Below are 20,605 nucleotides of genomic sequence, written 5' to 3'. Positions count from 1 at the left end.
GGAAGCAGAAGACACCTGTTTCTGCAGACACTACCTGCTCACTTCTGGTCACACAGAGAATGATGTGTTTCACATCTGCTGAATTTGCTTCAGAGACTCTAATGGAATCAAGGCCCAGGGGTGTGGGCACAGTAACAGAATACCAATCTCATACTACAGCTTGTCAGAAAAATAAATATGCAACATTCAGACTTGAAAGAGTGGATTGAAAGTAAATTGAGAAATCCCAACACAATACAGGGCCTTTTCTAGCAGAAGAGATTTCTATCCCTTCCCTGAGAAAAGAAAAATCCTTCCTGTTGGTGACTTGGGTTTTGATACCCTTATTAATATTGAGTAATGCCACAAAATCCATTGGATTACACACAAAGACAATACCAAATGTGAGTAATGGAATCAGAACCTGGCCAGGTGAGTTTTAAACCACGGGATCTGCCTTTGCACGTACAGACTCTCACCTAAAGCAGAAGCTGTTCTGTACCTTAGCTCATATCCTTCATAAACAGGTGGACAACTGCATTTTATATTCAGCTCTCCAAATTACTGAGGTCCCTCTGGAACCATTAGTGAGCACAAACTCAGCCAGAGAGCACAGAGCAGTTCACTGAAGTCAATTTTTTAGGGTTAAACTGCTGGAATCAGATCAGGTAGAACATGCCAATTTTTTTTGTTGTTGTTGTTAATTATTTGTATTGAGTATGCTCTCTGCAGAAGAAGCTTTTTTGAGTAATATGCATAAATATGAATGAGGATAGTGGAAATCAATGCCCTGTTTTTGCTAAATGGGAGAACAGTTCTCAGAGAATATGAGCTGAGAACAAGCAGGGCTCAATGTGAAGTATTTCCCATTAAATTTCTGGATTTGTACAGTCTGCTGATGCCATCTCAAGCACCCTTTTTTGATCCATAAGAGAGGACTTGCCATTCAAGGACAGATTTAATCTGCACCAAGGGTCTCACACCTTGAGCAGCTGAACCTGCCCCAGCACCTACAGCCGAAGCAGAGAACCTCTGTATTTCAAGGCACCACATCAGGACAAATCCTGGCTTTCCCAGGGCCCCCTGTCAGTGACTGGGGGGGTCACAGCAGCTCTGTTAAGAATGTTTCCACCAGCCCCTCCCTCTGTAGCAGCAGAAGTTTGCAAACCAGGTTACCCTTCAATTCCTGCCTCATCCACACCGAGCGCCTTCTGTGCAGGAAAGGTCATTTCACAGCTACTGCAACTGCACTCAGGCAGTCTCTGAATATTTTATCTTTAATAATAATTTTCACTAGAAATTCATCTTTCAAACGCTGTGTCTGGTTGGCAAGTGAAGAGCAGCTTCACAGAGGAAAAATCAAGGCTCTGGAAATGCTTTCAAAGGAGCTGTGACAACGCAGTGCAAACGCTTTCCTCCATTAATGAGCAGCGACACACAAATTCCAAAGCCTATTTTGCATCAAACCAACCATGTCCAAAGTGCACAGTGAAAACCAAGGCCCATTTGCATTGCTGAATGCAACACTGTGGAGCTGGTGAATGTTAGTAGCATTCTTCTTTCTGCAATAGTACATCAGGAAATTAAACCACCTGAATCTCTCATACCTCTCAACTCTCATATTTCTAAAGAAATATTAAAAAAACTATTTAATCACTGGAGATGATGGTTGTTATACTGGCACATATATGTTTGCAAGCAGAACAGCATGAGACCCCAGTCTCCCTGTTGTGCTTACACACAAGAGCAACAGAACATAAATTAGTGACTGCAGCATATTTACTGACAACATTTATCATTCAGAGGCTTAATTTCAATGTATTATTTTCTCCTCCCCATTCCCGATTTTCCACCTCTGGGAGCATGTAAGAAAATGCAGACCCCTGAGCTGCCATTGTCTCCAGTGAAAGTTGAGAGGTACACCACTGTCACAGCACACATGGGGAATGCACTCAGCAAAACCAAACAAAACCCAAAGCAAAATAAAACCACCCCCACCCTCCACCAAACCCAAGCAACCCCGTGCTGTGTCACACACATGCTGGGCACAGAAAGCAAGCTGTGACAAACAGAAGCCATGGCAGTGAGCCTGCGTCTCACTAACCTCTCTCACTGGCTTTCCAGGGGCATTTCCTCCTTCAGGAACAGAGAGAGGAAGTGGAATAATTATCAGAAAGAGAGGAAAAAACCACCACACATGAACATATATTTTATACTGTAAAAGACACTTCAATTTTCATTTAGAAATTTAACATTGAAAAAAATGCATTTCTGCTTAAACAAAGACCAAAAGTGCACTGAAATCCACTGATGATTCTGAGCTGATTTATTCAACAACAGTTCTGTAACCTGTGGCTTGGCTTAACCTCTCAAAAAGACTTGATAAAACTACTTACACCAACTTACACACCTGTCAGTTGAGAATAAGGACTGCAGACAAGATCTGAACTCACTTTCTGAGCATCCTAATTAGCAAATTTGAGTACTTCTAGCAATCAGTGTAAATGGTGAAAACATTTTCCCCCAATTTCAAATTAATTTACCCAGACACTTTACATTGTATTGTGGCCTACATACCCTGAGGAATGCATTGATATAGATGCCTATGTGTACACACATATTTCACACCTACAGAAGTACACTGGAATGCAACATGCTCACATTCAGGATAAATATATTGTAAAATATGTTTGCAATGTGCTGACCTGCAAGCATGGTAAAACTGAGGGGGCAGAGGGAAAAACAAGAGAGAAAAGTTCAAGTAAAAAAGGAAAAAAAAGAGAAAGTATCTTATCATGTTCAAGTACTAACAAAATGGAGTCAATAATGGGTTTAGCTCCAAAGATGTTCCTAAGAAGCCTTCACAGAAGCCATCCTCTGATCATGCTGATTCTTCTCAAACACTTCTCATAGCATATTTTGTTTTTAGAAAATGGAAGCCAGGTGTTAGTCAATGACAGAAACACCCCTCTGTCCACCTTTCCACCCCACAGGCAGTCACAGTCTCGCTGTCTCCAGCAGCAGTGTCCCACTGTCACTGTCCCACTGTCACTGTCCCACTGCCAATGTCCCACTGCTGGCAGCTCTGCCATGCCACACCTGCAGTCCCAGTGAGAAAGTCACTGCAGCAGATGCTGCAGGATGATCTTTGCCCCAGAGCTGCTGTAAATGTTGCAATTTTAAATGATGTGTGGGACACTGGGGAGACAGACAGACACATAAGGGAGAACACACGAGTCAGCATAACAGTCACCTAATTACTGTTGAGTTTTGCTCTATGGCAGGCTGTAGGAGAAGGGAAGAGAGGCAATAAACAGCTTTATGGGAATTTTACAAGCTGCAGAACAAGGGCCAACAGCAGAGCAAGGCAGAGCAGAGGCAGTACAGGAGAGGAGGAGAGGGCAGAGGAAGGAATGGCATCATTGACCAGCATGGCTCTGAGCCATGGCTCCCACCAACTCCAGGCAATGGAAAGGGCTGGGGCAGCCTCTGAAGGCCTGGACAGCAGAGGTTACCATTTACAGAACAGAGGAGCTTCTAGCCCCTTCCTACCCCTCTCCCTCTCCCCAGCAGCACACTTCCTATTAAAAAGGACAGCAATAGGTTCAATAACAACATGCTCTGCACATGGGTTTTTATTCTGCTCCTCAGTGAAATCATGACTCCAGTGATGTCTGTACCACACCTGCTGGTGCTGAGAGATGTCACTTGAGCTCTAAGGACTCCACCTCACAGGGCTGCCTAACCTTCTAGGACTTTCATGTGTGTCTGCAGAGCCTGAGACCTCCTCTGGCACTTATGTCAGGAGTCACAAATTCCCTAAAAAATGCTTTCCAAAAGGGGAGATGAGAATATCTCATCAATATCAATCATGTAACAGAAAATCCCTGGAAAGGAAGATACAAAATCTATTGCATACTTTGGTAATTCTCTCAGGAAGAGCCCCAGCGTTTAGGTCAGCTTAAGGACTCCAGAAACTGCAGCACAGTACAGCTTAGTTTGAAAGAGTCCTGGGGCAGGAATGGGATCCAGCAGGAGATTAGCTTGGGTCCACAGTTTAGCTTGGGTCAAGAAGAGAAAGGAACTGCCTACCAGCAAAATACTGGAGTTCTTAAAAATGCCTTCCTGTCTGCACAAGCACCTACAACTGCAGCTACACAGTGATTAATTTACATCTACATGAGACAGACTGGATTCTGCTTGAAAATGAATGAATTTAAAGGTAACTGGGGTAGCTCAGCACCACACAAAACAGCTGGTGAGGACAGTCTGTGGTGAGTAATCAGCCCTAGAATTTGTTAAATGCAGCAAAGATCCACGCTACTCCAGCAACAGCTAATTTCTTCTGGAGGAAGATTAAAAAGGGTTTAATGGATTTTACGTTATTTTCTTTTTTGCATATGAATGAATGCCTGTTTCTAAGTTTTAAGGCAAGGAGTATGGTTTGGCATAAATTGCAGAGGAAGAAGATTGTCTATATTGCTGCAGTACTGAAAATTTGTGTTCTGTAAGGCATCCAAATACTAATACGCAATCCATGGGTGCCTAATTATCTATTATTTCTGCTCAAATCAACATTTCCTGCCCTTACAAAACAGAAGAGCTTTTCTTTTTTTTTTTTTTGGAAAGCCACATGGCATTGCATCACAGGCAAAGGTACACAGCAAGTGACCACATCAAGCCTGAAAGCAGAGGCACCACCAAAAACTTCATGCAGGAGTCTCTGCAGGTCAAAACAGAGAGCACAAAGCAACAATTCCACTGCCCCTGCCACTGAGCTCAGGAAAGGGACAGCCTGCACAAAAGGGACATCTGGCTCTGCAAAGAGCCTTTCTTCTCAAGACAAAAAGAAAAATCTGTTGAAGTTTTATTAAATTCATTAGCATATTCTCAGTTTGCACCAGAACTGGGCATTATAAACCAGGGAAGACCTAGTCCGCCCCACCACTGCCCCATCTGCAGAGAAGCTCAGCCAGATCAGCTCTGCTGAGCAAAAGGGGAGCAGTAAGGGACCTCAGTCACCTGGGCTCACTGTGGTGGGATCCAGGAGCTCAGCACAGAGAAGGTGACACAACCCAGGAGAGGCCAGAGTATCTCAAATGGAAGAGTATTTCCAGAATACTCCACAGGACAGTAACTCCAGAGTACTCTTTCACTGACTCAGTAAAGTGTGAAAAGTCTGCATCATGAGACATTTTGCTGTCAGAATAAGGAAATTGCATTATTTGCAGTGCTGAAAGTTGCTAGTTCCACTTAGGATGTTGGTCCCATTCATGACAGAGCCTGGCTGATGCACAAGTGAGAGGAGAAAATGTGACTGGTGTGTTTTAATGTGACTGAGATAAAAATAAAACTCCTAAAAAAGGGTGCTATTCTTAGTGCCATTCATTTATTGCTGTGGGATCTTGTAATTTCACTGCACCACACCACAACTGTGGTGAGCAATACCATGCCAAATTGTGAGGACCAGTCTCTGTCCAAATGTTCTCACATTATGTCATGGCCTCTTAGCTCTTTTAAGCCATGATGGTCTCATTTCTAATCAGTTTTGGCTCCCACTTCTTCACTATCTCCCAGCAGGGGCCCAGCACTGCAAATCTGTGAAGCTCTCTCAGCAGCTTCAGTTAGTTGAAGAACTTGTGGCCCTAAATAACCTCTCTGAGCTTCATTCACAGAATGCATCTGCCATGAAACCACAACTGCAAAACTCAGCCTGGCCCACCAACAGAGCCACCTGAAGTGGTGCAACTCCTCAGTGCTGCAGGAGAGATGAATTGGGCTTTGAAAATCCTGCCAATCTTACTCTCTAACTGTGAACCAATTCCCTGGAGATTCAGTAGTTTGGGCACAAACACGGCGTGAAAATGTTTTCCTCTGTGGCCCATTATTGAGCAGGGTCAAATAAAGCACTGAGGTGGCATTTAATGGTAGATTTCCACTAAATGTCAGACCTCTGGCTTTGACATCTGTTTTGAGTTAGCACAGCAGCTGTTTGAAGCAGCTGCAGCAGTTGTGAATTTGCTGGGAGCAGCAAAGTAAAAGAGGAGTGGATGGGAAACCTTTTAGATTAAAAGGAAAGAAAAATTCCTTAAGGACAGCAATCATCAGGTATTCAGCAGAATTTCTCTCTCCAGAAATGAAACTGCTTTTGGCATCAACAGCCAGCTGTGCAAGGAGCAGGAAAGTCCTGTTCTCCTCAGGAAATGCCAAGAACTGCCAAAAGGTTAAACTGAAGAAACAAACAAATGAAAAACCATATAAAAGGTGTAAGGTACATAACTTGTTGCATCTGAGGTCTGCTTGTACAGGCCCATGACACTATCTGTTTTGCATTTGCTTCTCTAAAATACATTTAAAATGATGTCATGAAGCCTTGATGCCCTTTTAAAAACAACTTTGTGCAGCAAAAGCTTGAAAAACATAATCTTAAGGAATCTATCTCCAGGTGAGTGACAATTACTATGGATTTTTATTGCCATGTTTCAGAATTCAAAAATAAGAGCCACTATTTCCCAATCTGAGCAAATCTTATTCTCCAGGTGCTTTTGACAATATTTAGGCTAAATATGTCTGTGATGTTCAACTACACATCTGTGCACCCAAGCACAGAAATTCAGTCCTTTTCTCTCTTCACTGCTTGTTCAGCTCTGATCTTTTCTCACAATCAAAGCCTTCAAAATCCAGTTTGCTTCTGTCATATTGTTCTGAACTCCTCCAAGCTGTTGTTATTCTAACAGCAACAGGACACCCAGAATTATGTCCCTGATTCAAAAGGCCTGCCACTCCCTCTGCTGTGACATGCTGATATTTAGCTTGAAATTTAACAAGCTTATTTTTACAGGCCACAAAGAAAACATTATTTTATAAAATCATTGAGGTTGGAAAGGACTTTTAAGACCATTGAATGGAACTGTTAACCCAGCAGTGCTGAGCCCCCCACCAATCCAAGTCCTCAGGTACTACGTCTACAAGTCCTTTAAATACATCCATAGCTGTTGATTCAACACTTCCCTGGGCAGCCTGTTCCAATGCTTGACAACCCTTTTCCTGAAGAAATTTTCCCTAATATCCAATTTAAACCTCTCCTGGCACAACTTAAGGCTATTTCACCTTGTCCTACTGCTTGATACGTGGGAGAACAGACCCATTCTAACCCTGCTTCAACCTCCTTGCAGAGTGATAAGGTCTTCTCTGAGCCTCCTTTTCTCCAGGGTAAACAATCCCAGCTCCCTCAGCTCCTCTATCACAACCTGTTTCTGAATGGCAAACTGGGGCAACTGCATTTCTGGTATCTGACAATTTTTGAGTTCTACTTTATAAGAATCAATATAACCAAAAGTACTGTTTATAGATAGGTGCTATTGCTTGTTTGAGTTTATTCTTCTGTTCCTGAACACCTCCTTGAGGTAGGTATTCACACCTGGAACCTGAGATTCAGTGCAACTTGTACTGAAAAGAAATAAAATTTCACTTGCACCATGCCTGAGTCCTTAACATGATGCTTCTCAGGCAGCTCTGCCAAACTGCTTTCACTCTTCTGCAACTGCACTTTGATCTTCTGTTAAAGATTAGAAATCTGAGATACAGTTACACCTCTCAACAGCAAAAAGGTTCCTGATTCAGGAGTTTGCTGAGACCAATCAACTCTGCTTCTTTTTCTTCTTCCTGCAGTTTTGAAAATTTTACATCAGAGATGCCTGATGCCTGTGGAATCTGACTGACCACAGCATCTTTCATGTGACACTGGAAGTCTCCATGAAGCTGCAGCATATCAGATGTCAGATATAAACTTTGTGTGTGCACGTATCAGTTGAATATAACTGAATTAATAAACTGGGAATAGAAGAAAACTTCAATAACAGAAGTTTACATGAGCTCTCAGCAGCCTCTATCAACTAATGAATGGAAATTCATTTGCACTGGCTTTAGGACAAGCAATTTCTTACAGAGAGCCTGACCATTCCTATACCTCAGCCAAAAGGAATTACACTCACCTGGCATTCATGCAAATACATCAAAAGATATATGCAGAACACAGAAACATAATTGAAGTCCTAATCTCTTTAGCCAAAACCTGGTACAATTCCCAAAAACTGAACAAGTTTCTCTCCCAGATGGATTAATCTTTTTGTGTAGCCAAGGGAGGGGAAGAGGCAGATTCTGGCTCAGCCTGGCAGTCCCTGGGCCAAGACTAAAAGCAAAGTCCTGTGGGAAGCCTGGCTCTGCTGGGCTGTGCCTGCTCCTGCTGCTGCACCAGGAGCTCCTCTCGTGCCTTGGCTGGGGGGTCTGACATCAAAGGCTGTGCCCCCTCCTCACTCACAGCCCTCCATCCAGCTAGAGAGTATTTTTGCTCTCCATGGCTGCTAGTCACACAGGGAAGAACATAAGCTGCAATACCTTTTGTGGATGCTTGTGTTATCATCTACTATGTTTTCAAGACAGTTATTGAGTGAAGAAAAAAAATAAGGGAATACATTCTTTCTCTCTAGCTAAATGACCACAGTTTGCATCCTGAGAATGAAAATCTGAAGTTACAGCTTAATTTACAAAATTAAAATATTATCTGATCTTATCAATTTCACTTTTCTTTCCTACTAGATTTTATGTTCTCTGAGTTTATTGCATGAAGCTTTGTATTTTTCACTAATGAGATAAAGAAACATTTTCTATTCTCAGTGAGCAGGAGGTGATGTCTAACAGACTGACCTCTACCTATTTATTCTAGACAGAAGTGAACCACTCTATTTCAAATATCTCATTAAATTTAGTTTCATAAATTGCTCCTATTTCACTGAAAACTAAGCTTGTTTTTAAAAAGAAACAATGCCAGTGTCATGACCTATGAAACCAGATTAGATATTACATTTGGTGAATATTTTTACACATGGGATACCTACATGTGACTATGCAAGATCTATGTACAGCACATTTACACTAATGATGGTCACTAATGAGAAAACACTGTCTGTTGTAACCTTCTGCACACAGCAACTTTAAAAATAAGTCCATTTTAATCTACATAGCAATATTAGGAAGACTTCACTGCTGTCTCTCATAGCAATTATCTAGGCTAAACAAGGGCTGAACCTATGACTTTTTTACATAATGTTGAGGTGGAGCTGAGTGCAGCTGACAATTTATTGTATTAAGACTTTATTCAATGATATCTTTCTAAATGATTCCATCTTTTGACCTATATTATGAGATTTTATACAGTTTATATTGACTTTTATCCCACTGCTCACAGATGGTTCTGGTGAGAGCTGAACTTTGAAAGCAAAGAATGGAGAAAAAACCCGACTCCACTGAAAGTTTAGTAAAATGGTTAAAGCATTTATCTCCTAAAGAAGAACCCCTGGGCGATGTCTGAAACTTGTGTAAGGGTCCTGCAGGAAGTCTATGCCCCCTGAAATCCACTTATCAGGCTGGCAATACCAGGGCTTTCTCTGGCCAAGTGGCTGAGCCTCTTTTCACAGCAACAGCCAATATCCCAAACTTCCCATCTCCTGCTAGGAATCTCAGCCATTTTTCTTGGCAGCAGAAAGAAAAATTTTCTATTCTTTTCTTCTGGGCTCAGAAAAGAGCTTAAATGAAAAAAAGTTGGGCAAATAAATTCTGGTTATAAAAATGCCTATTTTTAGCAAATAACAGGAATGAGAGAAATGGAAACACTGGAAGAAAGGCTGTGGCTGTATGAACAAGTGCAGCCCATGCTGCACAAACAAGCACCCCACTTGTTTTCCCTCCTTGCCTCTGGACCTGAGAGCTACATGCTTGAGAACTTTGACTTTGAACTCTATTTCAAACCACAGTCTTGGAGAAGGATAAGGACAGAAGCAAAATGTGCTAAGACAAGTATTAAAAAAATAAATCATTAAGGGGACCAGCCAAAAAGAAGGAAAACTGAAAAAAAGGAACATGGCAAAAAGGAAGCAAAGAAAATAGCTTGGGGAAGAAAGAATCTCCCAAAGGCATTGTCTCATCCACATATCTAGCAAGGGCTACCTGTGGAGGTAGCTTAAGGTAAGGAGGAACAGGCTGCTCCTCCACTCTAAACAAGATAGGTTTCCCTACAGCTATTGTAGAAATGAAAACAAAGAGCAGCAAAAAGCCTGGTACCAAAATACAACCCCCTGAAAACATCAAGGAACAGAAAACACTTTTATATTCTTCCCTCTCATCTGCCACAGGCAGCAGCGCTCACCTCTGGAGCTGGGGAAGGAGTTGTTGAGCTGCTCCATCACTTCCTCCAAACCTGTGCTTGTGTCCTGGGGAGGGCTGAGCAGCTCATCCTCACCTGCAAAGCAAACCCACACCACTGCATGAGAGCCTGTGCTAACAGTTTGTATTGCCCAAGTCCTCCTCAAAGCTAAGGCTGTTTACTCAGACACATGCTCTGCTTAGTGTACAATAAAATTTTCAAAGGTTGTTGTTGACTGTTACTGTTGTCTTTCTTTATCAGGATCTAAGGGAAATTAAATGAGGAATTTGAGACAATTAACATAATTTTAATTCATAAAAAGGGATTTAAGAAATTGACTCTGGTAGAAGAAGTAGGATAAAATGTCTGCTAGGAACATCTAGTTCCATAAATGACACTCGTCATTTCAGCTTCTCTTATTCTGTTAATGGAAAAAGAAATTGCTGTTGTGAGTGCTGCTGTTGAGCAGCTTTCTAATAGTGCTGGCTTCATGTTGGCACTGCTTTGCCTAGCTGTGCAAATCAGTAGAAACCCAGATTCTCATCTGCATCAGTATTAATATTTCTGACAGTTTAATTGCATCAGATTGGCGCTCCGAGAACACTCAATTGTACTGTAAAAGGGTTTAGCAGCAGTTTAATAAAGCGAAATACATTTCTCCCACTGAATAATTTCTATAACCTGATTATAGGGCAGCAGCTTAATGGGAAATTCAATACATTTTATTTTTACTGGGTTTTTTTTTGCTCATGGTTTCATATAACTGAAATCCATATGTTGTTTTTAATGCAGATCCTGGCCTCCAATATATATAAAGCATCTTGAAAAAGAAAAACCTAAAGTATATACTTTAAGTGAGATTCTCCTTTTTTACTATATGTCTTTCATCTCTATTAAAACACAAAAGCAATTTTGCCTACTGTAATAACTGAGTTACATACTTCTTTTGAAAATGACTTAATGACCCTTTATTCTAACATGTCGTGCCCTATTTGAGTAGGAAACTGCCTGATTTTCTGTTAACATTTACATTCTTTAAACATTGAGGTGTTTCATGCTAGTGAAAAACCTAGAAAAAGGGATGAAAGGAGCATTTCAGGGCTGCCTATATTTAAGCTGGGAGTTTAACAAGATATATTTCTGACCAGGAGTGATTCCTCCCACTCCAGCACAAGAAGTGGGATAGAGTGTCTGCAAGAAGCACTTAATTCATATAAATGATGGTCTTTGTATCAGCTTCTTTTATTCCATTAATGGTCTAAAAATAGTTGCTGAGGCTGCTTGCAGTTTGTTCAGCTTTTGAGTGGTGCTGGGCTCACACAAATCAACTCACACTATGAGTTACTTTCACATCAGGCATTGCACTGACAGAGGGGTCTTAGCAAAAGCAATGTCCTTGCAGCCTTTGCTGAATGTCAAGGTGAAAACTCAGAGCGAGATCTCACTGCTTCTACCCAGGCTGAGGATTTTATCAGCCTGAAGAAAGCCTCCTGGCCCTAAAAATCTCAATAAAAGGGCAGTGGTTCTGCTGTCCTGGCCAAGAAATGGAGACAGGTACCAATTTCCAAACGTCCTCATAAGTGCCGACATAAGCTGCACTACCGAGCCTCAAGAGTGTTGTATTTTTTATTTAATTTTTTTTTTAATTTAAAATGCATTATTTTTAATTTTTTCCTTATTTGGATGCTATTTTCTTGTATAGGACAAAATAAGACACGAGCCAAGCAACTTGACAGAAGTAAAGATACCTTCAGAGCTCAGTCTCTTCTCTTTACCCAGAAGAGCCTTCCCCATTTGTTTCTACAAAATGTTTAGAGAGCTAAGTGAGTCTCAAATATTCTGGTGGTACCTGAACAAATTAAAGTTCAGAACAGCCTCTTGCCTCATACACTTCAGAGAACCTCCTCTGCTGCTACCCTGCTAGGGGAGAAAGGCCAAGGATAAGGACTTTCCCACTGGGACTCCATGAGGAGAAAAGCAGAACATTTCTGCTGGCCCAGGTGTACTTTACTTCAAGTTAACAAGGAATAAGTTCTATTTGTAAATGAGGGTTTGAGTGGGTCCCTGCTTTTAGCAAAATACTGCTGGTGAAACACCTTTCACAGCAACTTCTCCTCAGCAAAGCAGAAAGATAAAAGTGCAGTGGGTTTTCAAATGCAAAAACATCTAAGGTGTAATTTTAAAGAGAAAATATACAAAAGCTCCCACTACCTTGCCTCATTGCCTGAGACACCTAGAGATCCTCAGTATTTTCTCAAAAATTATGGCTCCCTCAATCCTGGGCACATGGCTGCTGCATGGCAGCATTATTTACACTACCACCCTGGTTCCCTTCACAATTCAAGAGTATTTTAAGCTGTGGTTCAGAAAACCCTGAGCCTAGCAAGCAAAGCTTTCTGGTGTGAAAGGACACTTCACAAACTGAATTAGTTGTGGCTCGTTAGCCTGGTTAGTAATTCTTTTTATAAGCTCCACTCCCTGCTGCCAGCAGTGTGGCTCTGCTGAGTCTCAGTATGATCCTACTGATAACATCTCACTGTCCTCCCACATATTGGCTCCAACGAACCAATCAAATAAAATCAAGTTATGTCTAAATATTTGCTTTAAAAAGTTTTACCAGCTTATATGAGTCTATACTGTGTTAATCAATTAATTCCAGTCTCACAAGGTAAATGGGAATAATTTTATATAGAGTCAAATGAAAAGAAGTATATTTTTGTATTTTGTCCCACTAAAGGATGAAATATAAAACTACAAGACTTCTAATAAGATGGCTGGGAAATACTGTCTTCCTATATTTTCTTTTAATTGTATTTTAATTCGCATATTTTATGTGATGAAATTCATGACATTTCTCCAGCAAGCTGATGCAAATTACAACACTACTAATATATTTTATCTACTCTGCGTATGGCATACATAACAAAATATTTCCCCACTGGTAATATGAATAATGAGAGGTCCATTTTTACTTTTTCCATAAATTCCTGTTACCTGTGATTGTATTCTCACCCCCAGGATTTCAACTTCAGCATTCCTAAAGGTACTATTTATTTCACATTTTTAATTGTAGATTGTACAGAACCCATCCACTTTGATACTGTCGTAGGCTGAAATTATTGCTCACGCTTGGAATGGAAGAAAAAGCTTCCCCAAAAGCTACATTTCCCACCACAACAGCACTTCAGACACAGCAGAATGTGTCCTCCCATTAAAATTCTCACTGCCATTGACACTTTCACTAATAGTAGTGAAAAGCTCTCGCTAATATACATAAAATAAATTTCTCTGTATGAAGCTGAATATTATCATCAGACTTGAAACATCATCTTGTTGAAGTAATAGAAATGCATTTGCTTAAAGATGCTGAAAAGATTGATTGCTTTTTTACTAGCAGAAAATCCTTGCCTCTTGGTAATAAATACTTACTAATTTTGTAACAGACAGGAAATTAGGAAAGTGCTACATGGCAGTTACTAAAAGCACCAAAATAATAATTCCAACCTCCAGCTACAGAATATTATTATTTAACCTCACTCCACAACTCTTAGGATGTTCATTATCACATCTGATGTGATACTCAGAAAAGCCACTAGATGAGCACTGCCTGTGAGTGACAGCTCCATCCTACTGACTGAGCCACAACATATTAAAAATAAGATCACATCATTTAACATGGGGATGACTAATCATACGTTTAGTCTCTTAGCCATAATTAACATTATGTACATTTAAATCAGTCATGTCATGCTTCATAACTGAAAGTCAGTTTGAATAAAATAGTCAGCTTTTCAGCAGCATTTGTTTTCAGAAGTCAAGCCCTGGCTGAGCTTTCTGTTTAATATCAAAATATCCAAGCTACTGGGTGCATCATGATCAAAAGCAAAGCCTGAATCATAATGAAGATGCAAAGTGTAAACAGCCAGATGACACTGAAGATCATTGCAAATATCTACTTCATTTCATTTGAACTAAACGGAAAAGTGTTTTCTGTCTTTAAGGATTTTGTTCTGGAAAATGGGACATAATTATTTTTTGTGACAACCTGAGCTTCTTTATCTTACCCATGGTTTCTGAAGTCTGGCTGCCAACTACACGAAGAAGCATTGGCTGACTGCTGCCTGACCTCTGCAAAGAGGTAGAAGGAGATGACAGTGTTGTACCATTCACCTTGGCATCTGCCTGTGGCTGAAATTGAAGGAAAAAAGTAAGACATTACCATAACAGCTCACTACTTTATATCTCTGTAATTTTTATTTATTCCATGAATACACACAATTATAGTATTCCAGGCAACCCTGACGAGGGGAAAAAGAATGATGCATCTGACTCCCTCTTGTCAGAAGGCTAATTAATTACTTTATTATACTATATTATTCTATATTATATTACATTATATTACATTACATCTAAACTGAATCTGCCAAGCACTCCACTCTGCACATAACTGCACACAATCTCGTGACTGTCAGCCCACAGTCCCAACACACTTGGTCCTGATAGGCCAAGGAAACAAAACACCATCACTTTGGATAAACAATCTCCATATTGCATTCTACTTTTGCATAGGCCCAGCAAATAAGATAAGAATTGTGTTTTCTTTCCTCTGAGGTTCAGAGAATGTGAAACCCAAAAATATTGTTGAGAAGAATTGTGCCTTGCTTTTCTCTGCGAAGAGAAATGTGGCAACACACAATTTTCAGCCTGTTTTTAAGTAAATTCATCCATGAAGCCAATGCATTTTAATTCTGAATAAAACAAGGCAGAGGACTAAATAAGAACACCGAAACCCGATTCCATATTCTCACTTGCAGCCTGTAAAACAATTTTGTAATTTTGTACTTTTCTCTGAGTCGCCTCTACAGACAGGATTCCTTGGTATGTTCTCGTTATTGATAATGCTGATTGATTCCCTGTTTGGAAAATCTTCAGAGACCCAGAAGAAACGCCTGAGGACTCACCTGCTCCAGCAGCTGCCTCAGCCTGTGCAGCTGCGATTCCAGCTGTTTGTTGTGATCCTCCAGGATCTGCATCCTGGCTTCCAGGCGGCCCTTGTGCTGCCGGAGCAGCTTGGCCTCCGCGATGAGCTCGGCGTCGCGCGGGCTCTGCGGGGACACGGGCAGCATCTCCGGGGAGGACGGCAGTGGGGACAGGCCCTTGTGCTCGTGCTGCTGCTTCAGGCGCTCGTACTCTGCCTGCAGGTTCCTGGGGGCAGGACAAGGGGGAAAAAGCTTTATGGGCCTGCACAGGGCCATGACAAAGCGCTCTCTCTTGTGCGGTGTGATGTGTCTCACTTTTCACTGCACCAGCTGCCTTTCCCTCTCCTGAATCCACACACCCAAGGGCTCACTCCTTGTGGATCTGCACGGATATGGTATTAGATGGATCTGTGCTTCAATTTGCTGTTGGGATCTTTAGCTGGTCAGAGTGACCCCGAGAAGAGTTTGAAAGTCTCTTTTCCCAGCCTGGCGCTTGAAGAAGGAGTCAGAGCTCTTCATTTCTCAGTCTCAAGGTTGTTTATTGTTCCTTATCTATAAAATATTTTCTCCTGTCCCGCTGAGGTCCGTACAGCAGGACAGTTCCAGGCACTCTGCCTGCCCCCGGGGCGGTGTTATGTCTTTATACTAAAAACTACATATACAATGTTTACAATTACTTCCCAATACCTATCACCTGTGTTAGACAGTGAGCTTCTACTCTAAACCAATCTAAAAGTGCCAACATCACAGCAGAAGATGGAGGCCAAGAAGAAGAAGGAGAAAGGCTGGACATGCCCAGATCCCTCCATCTTGCCCCCTGAACCTCCATTCTAGAAACCCCAAAATCTACTTTTTCACCCTGTGATAACTTCACTATTATTCTACCTAAACTGCTGTGGCTTGCTGATCTTCATCTAAGGTTGGTAATTTGCTCCACGGGTCATAATCAAAACCACAGGTATTTTGGGCTCTGTGCCAGGGCTTCTGAGCCCCCTGGCAGGAGTCTTGACCATCCTGGACAGCCAGAGGGATGTTCTGGGTTCCCACAGTTGCCTAAAGGCTCTTGGCATCACCAGAACTCATGGCTGATTCCCTCCCAGGGCACCTCATGCAGAAGGCTTCAGACCCCCTCCCAAAGCCAGGGTTGGTCTGTCCTTGGCTCAGCCCTCCCTCAGCTTCCTGCCCTTTATCCTTCCCAGCAGTTCCCTTCCACACATGGCTGCACCTGAGGGGTCATTAGTGGCAAAGGAGGACTCAGAGTTATCACAGCACCTCACAAACACTAAACCAAAGCAGGTGCCACCTGGCTGGCCAATCTGTTTTACAAATAAGAAACATTAGAGAGGCAGCCACACAAAAAGGCAGAGCAAAACACAGAACTTGGCTGTCAGTCGGGTCACATCACTCTCCTCTCTTCAGATCTGCAAATGCATTTCCAGCCTAGGGCTAAAATTATCAACTGAAGATGAGAATTAGTGACCCAGTCTGTTAAAATGAACTGCACTGGCTTTCGGGGCTATAATTTTCATCTTCTTTGTCCTGCCTAGAGTGCTACTGTCTACTATAACTTTATGACACTGCTAAGCTTGTTCTTTTATTCCATAAAACTCCAATTTTGCTTCAGTAAAACATTCCATAGATTAATATGATCTATAGTATTCCACATAAAAAAAAAAATCTACCAAGCAGGGAAAGCGCAGAAGGTAAGAAACTGAAACCTTGTTAAAGGTAACAGTCCAAAACCACAAAAATAGTAACTTGTAGCAGAAACTTCATAGGCAAGGGAAGCCTAACAAACTGCACTGGGATTTTGTTGCTATGATGTTCTTTTAGAGGTTCCCAGAGGGGGAAAAACAGCTCAATGCTCTGGTAACTGCTTACTCATCACAAGCACTGACCCAGATTTTACTTTTTCAAACTTGCTTTTATTTGAGGTTGTGAGAACAGACACCTTTTCCCAGTTCTGCCTGCAAACCACAACACACTCTGACAGTTTGGTCTGGAAGTGTAACAGCACCTAGGAAACCTCCCAGAAAAGCACTTCTAAAAGAACATTTTTGTGACCAGAAGGAGAAACAAAGCAGAATGCATCATTTCACGTGGGTGAGAAAGCAATGCCAAGGACAAAGACAAGCCACAGACTGTTCTCCAAAGGTCCCTGAGCTCCTCAGCAGCTGCATGATGGGCATGTCCTCACCTGGGACCGTGGCACTGCCCACAACACAATCTCTAAGGGATGTCTGACCCACATGATCCCTCCTCTGCAGAAATTTTAAATTATTAAAAAGCAAGAGCTAATAATTTTTAACTTCAGGTTGTTCCAAAATTCAAGATTTCTTACCTTAAAACCCACACAAAGAGGGATAACTATAGAGAGGTTTTTTTTCCAATGAATTTTTTGGATTTTAATGAAATACAGAGTTTCAAGTTCATGAAAATGATCTAGAAAAAAGGGGCTATCTATACTGGGAATAGATATTGTCATGTAAGTTATGTCTTCTGCCTGACTTAATGTCTTCTGATACTTCTAGCTGAACAAACTGGTGAATAATTAATAAAAATACAAAAGGGAATAGGAATGAAGATGACAACATGTTCATTACACATGGTGCTATTCTACAGGAATGATCATTAAGCCTGCTTTTCACCATGTCTGTAGATAGGGGCTATCACTACCCAATGAGGAATTTCCCAGATGCACAATGCAGGCAATACTCTATGAACAGCAGACTCAAAAGTTTGTAGTGCTGTAAAGCAAAAGATAAAACATCACCCTAAGGGAAGCTAAGTAAATGCACTTGGTCGTACTAACAACATAATCAGATACCTTGCTACAAAGAAATCTGCAATTATCACCTGTATCAACATAGAGAAGTCCTTCCAGTAACGGTGGAATTGAAACAGAAGTAAGGACCAGGGAGTAATTCAGATAAAAATCCTTTCATGTTTGATAAAAATAATTCAAAATCTTTCTGAAAGCCTACAGAAAAAAAGATACTGTGAAAGATAATGCATATTTTCCAACCAGAGGTATGTCTGCATTTGGGAGTTCTGTAGTTAAACACTATAATCCCGTTGGCACAAAGGAATGTGATTTTGAAGGATGCATGTTGGTTTGCCCAGTGCACCTGTATTACTGAGTTTTCCAGCTGCACCTTTTCAGTGCAGCTACCCAGTCCTCCATCCAAAAAAACTGAGATTCATCATAGCTTCAGAGCCATAAGAGTGATGTGCAGTGCACGCAACCAATAATATCATAACTGAGATCTACACATACAGCAATGAAGAGGTGTATTGACATAATGGAAAAAACCTGAAAATTAAAAAAGAAGGAAAGAATTTGAAAACTGCTGTGAGAATATCCTGAGAGAACAAATGGCCCTTATTTCTCCCTCTGGAAGAGTTTTAAGCTGTGTGGTGAAAAGGACTGCTGCTGTGGCACCTAAGGCACTGCCCACAGCCCCCAGGGTCCTGAGGAGAGGCACTCTGACACTTTCACCATAAAATGGGACATAAGAGAAAGGGGAGATAAAAAAATACTCCTCTCTAAATGAATGCAACTGAGCAAGTATGGGCAGTACATGGAATCCTCATCTCCCTCCACCACAGCTCCGGCTGGGTGACTTTGACATCTGGCTGTCACAAACAAACAAACAATGCTGCTGCATGTACTCATCACTGGGAAAAGGAACCCTTCTTCAGTAAGAGAATATTCAAAAAAACCCATATATTCCATTTACAATGCTTGCAACACTTTGAGGCATTTGTGAAGAAAAGTAACATGGGAAGCATGCAGTGGAACCTTGATTTATGCAACTGTACAGAGCTGAGTAGTAAAGAGTGCATGAATTATGAATCACATCTATCACTGGCAGCATTAATTGCCTGGTCACAAAAATCCTAGTGGACTCTGTTTGCTGAGTAGTCCCTCTCAAAGGCAATTGAGAATTTGTGAATTCATGTTATTTCTCATCTCCCTACAGAAAATCAGTGGTCTGGAGAAACAGACAAAGATGGTAACTGAACCACCTACCCCCTGTCCCTCACTAGAGTGTTTACTCAGGATGCTTCACACTCAGAAGATCTAGCTCCCCTTCTTCAATGCCAAAACAAATCCCAAGAGGAGCCACAGCATGTTTGGAAATACATCACTTTCTTGCTGTTGGCAACTATACAGAAGGAACTTATGTGAGGAGGCCATTCATCAGTCTGGAAATTTGGAGGAACACTGAAACAGGGCAGCTTCGAGATTCAGGGTGTCACTGCTTTCTCTGGTGGCACACAGCCCACTGCACTCCCACTGCAAGTCAGGAAAAGCAAAGGAATGGCAAATAGCTCTGGCTGGAGATTTCATTTACTTAGTTCTTGTTCCAGGACAGCTCAGAGCTGGGAGGAAGAGGAGAGAACATGAGAGAAGTCTCCCTCTTACATACAAGACCTCAGTTCAACTAAAACATTAGGAAACATCCACTTTTCTGACTCACTAAAATAGCAGGAAGGTATTTTAATTCTTTGCAAAAAGTTCTGACTTTGTCACTGCAGAACCACATGCTTTCTATTTAATGTCACTGCAGTACATCCTAGTCAGTATTACCTATCCTGCTGTATAACTTATGTAATGTATTGCTTTAGATGGACAACAAAAACTTGTCTTCTCCCTCTCTGAAATACATTCACTCATGAGGAAATAGTTTTTGAGAGGGTTTTATAATTGGATTTTTCTTTTATATTGCAATACAGTAATAATGCCTTCAATAGCAAGATTGCTTTTTGTCTATTGAATGCAGAAATGGTCTTATCACATTATTCCATGTGATGCAAAACTCAGCACAAGCCTGAAGATCTAAAACTCAAATAAAACATTTTCAGCCATTGAAAATATTCTCTAAAATGCTCACATTTTAACAAATATAAATTATTTAGCAGTCAAATCTTAGCCATACATTATTTAAGGAAGTCATACTTACAAGCTACAGAAGCACCAAGGTCTTAAAATGCTAGCAGATAAATAATGAATATCTAACAAGAGGTCCTTGGAACTGACAAAACCCGAGTCAGAACCACATCACAGCTAGGTTAGTCTGTAAGCTAGAAAATGCATTTCAGAAGAATTCAAAATAGGTAACAGAGCTTTTAAACTGCCCAAAAGCAAAACCTCTGAATTATAATTTCAATGAGTCTTTTTCATTTAAGTAACAAGTCAAGATGGAAATACTTGGGAGGTCAGAAACTGTAGCTGAAACCCAAATGGAGGTCAGAATTCAATCAATGGCTCAAAAGAGACAAAGCAAAAAGAAAAGGGCCTTTTTTAAAAAGCAGGAAACTGTAGAGAGCAGAAGAGAAAGAGAAATGACAATGAGGTGCCAGTATCACAGCACTGCTTCCTCTGGGTACTTGATACTTGAGGCATCACTTGTGGCTGCTTTCCTGGGAGCTGCTGAGAAGT

The 20,605-nt window shown here is 41.2% G+C and overlaps 1 protein-coding gene across 12 annotated transcripts in view; it reads right to left on the bottom strand.

The window, feature by feature from the left end:
• DMD (dystrophin) overlaps positions 1-20,605 on the bottom strand; it is a 1,148,514-nt gene that overhangs the window by 6,524 nt on the left and 1,121,385 nt on the right. For 8 of the 12 annotated variants that reach the window (XM_030961382.1, XM_030961423.1, XM_030961415.1 and 5 more), the window contains 3 exons: positions 15,142-15,385; positions 14,245-14,368; positions 10,184-10,276 (listed from right to left, as the gene is read on the bottom strand). In XM_030961382.1, coding sequence (XP_030817242.1) covers positions 10,184-10,276; positions 14,245-14,368; positions 15,142-15,385 — 461 coding nt within the window. Of the gene's footprint in view, positions 1-2,083; positions 2,116-10,183; positions 10,277-14,244; positions 14,369-15,141; positions 15,386-20,605 lie in introns of all 12 variants that reach the window. The other 4 variants (XM_030961390.1, XM_030961459.1, XM_030961467.1 and 1 more) reach the window with 2 other exon arrangements.

This window comes from Camarhynchus parvulus, chromosome 1 (assembly GCF_901933205.1).
Source record: "Camarhynchus parvulus chromosome 1, STF_HiC, whole genome shotgun sequence".
Taxonomy (NCBI): domain Eukaryota; kingdom Metazoa; phylum Chordata; class Aves; order Passeriformes; family Thraupidae; genus Camarhynchus; species Camarhynchus parvulus.
Note: the sequence above shows the minus strand (reverse complement) of the source record. Positions and strands in the feature narration are given on the sequence as shown.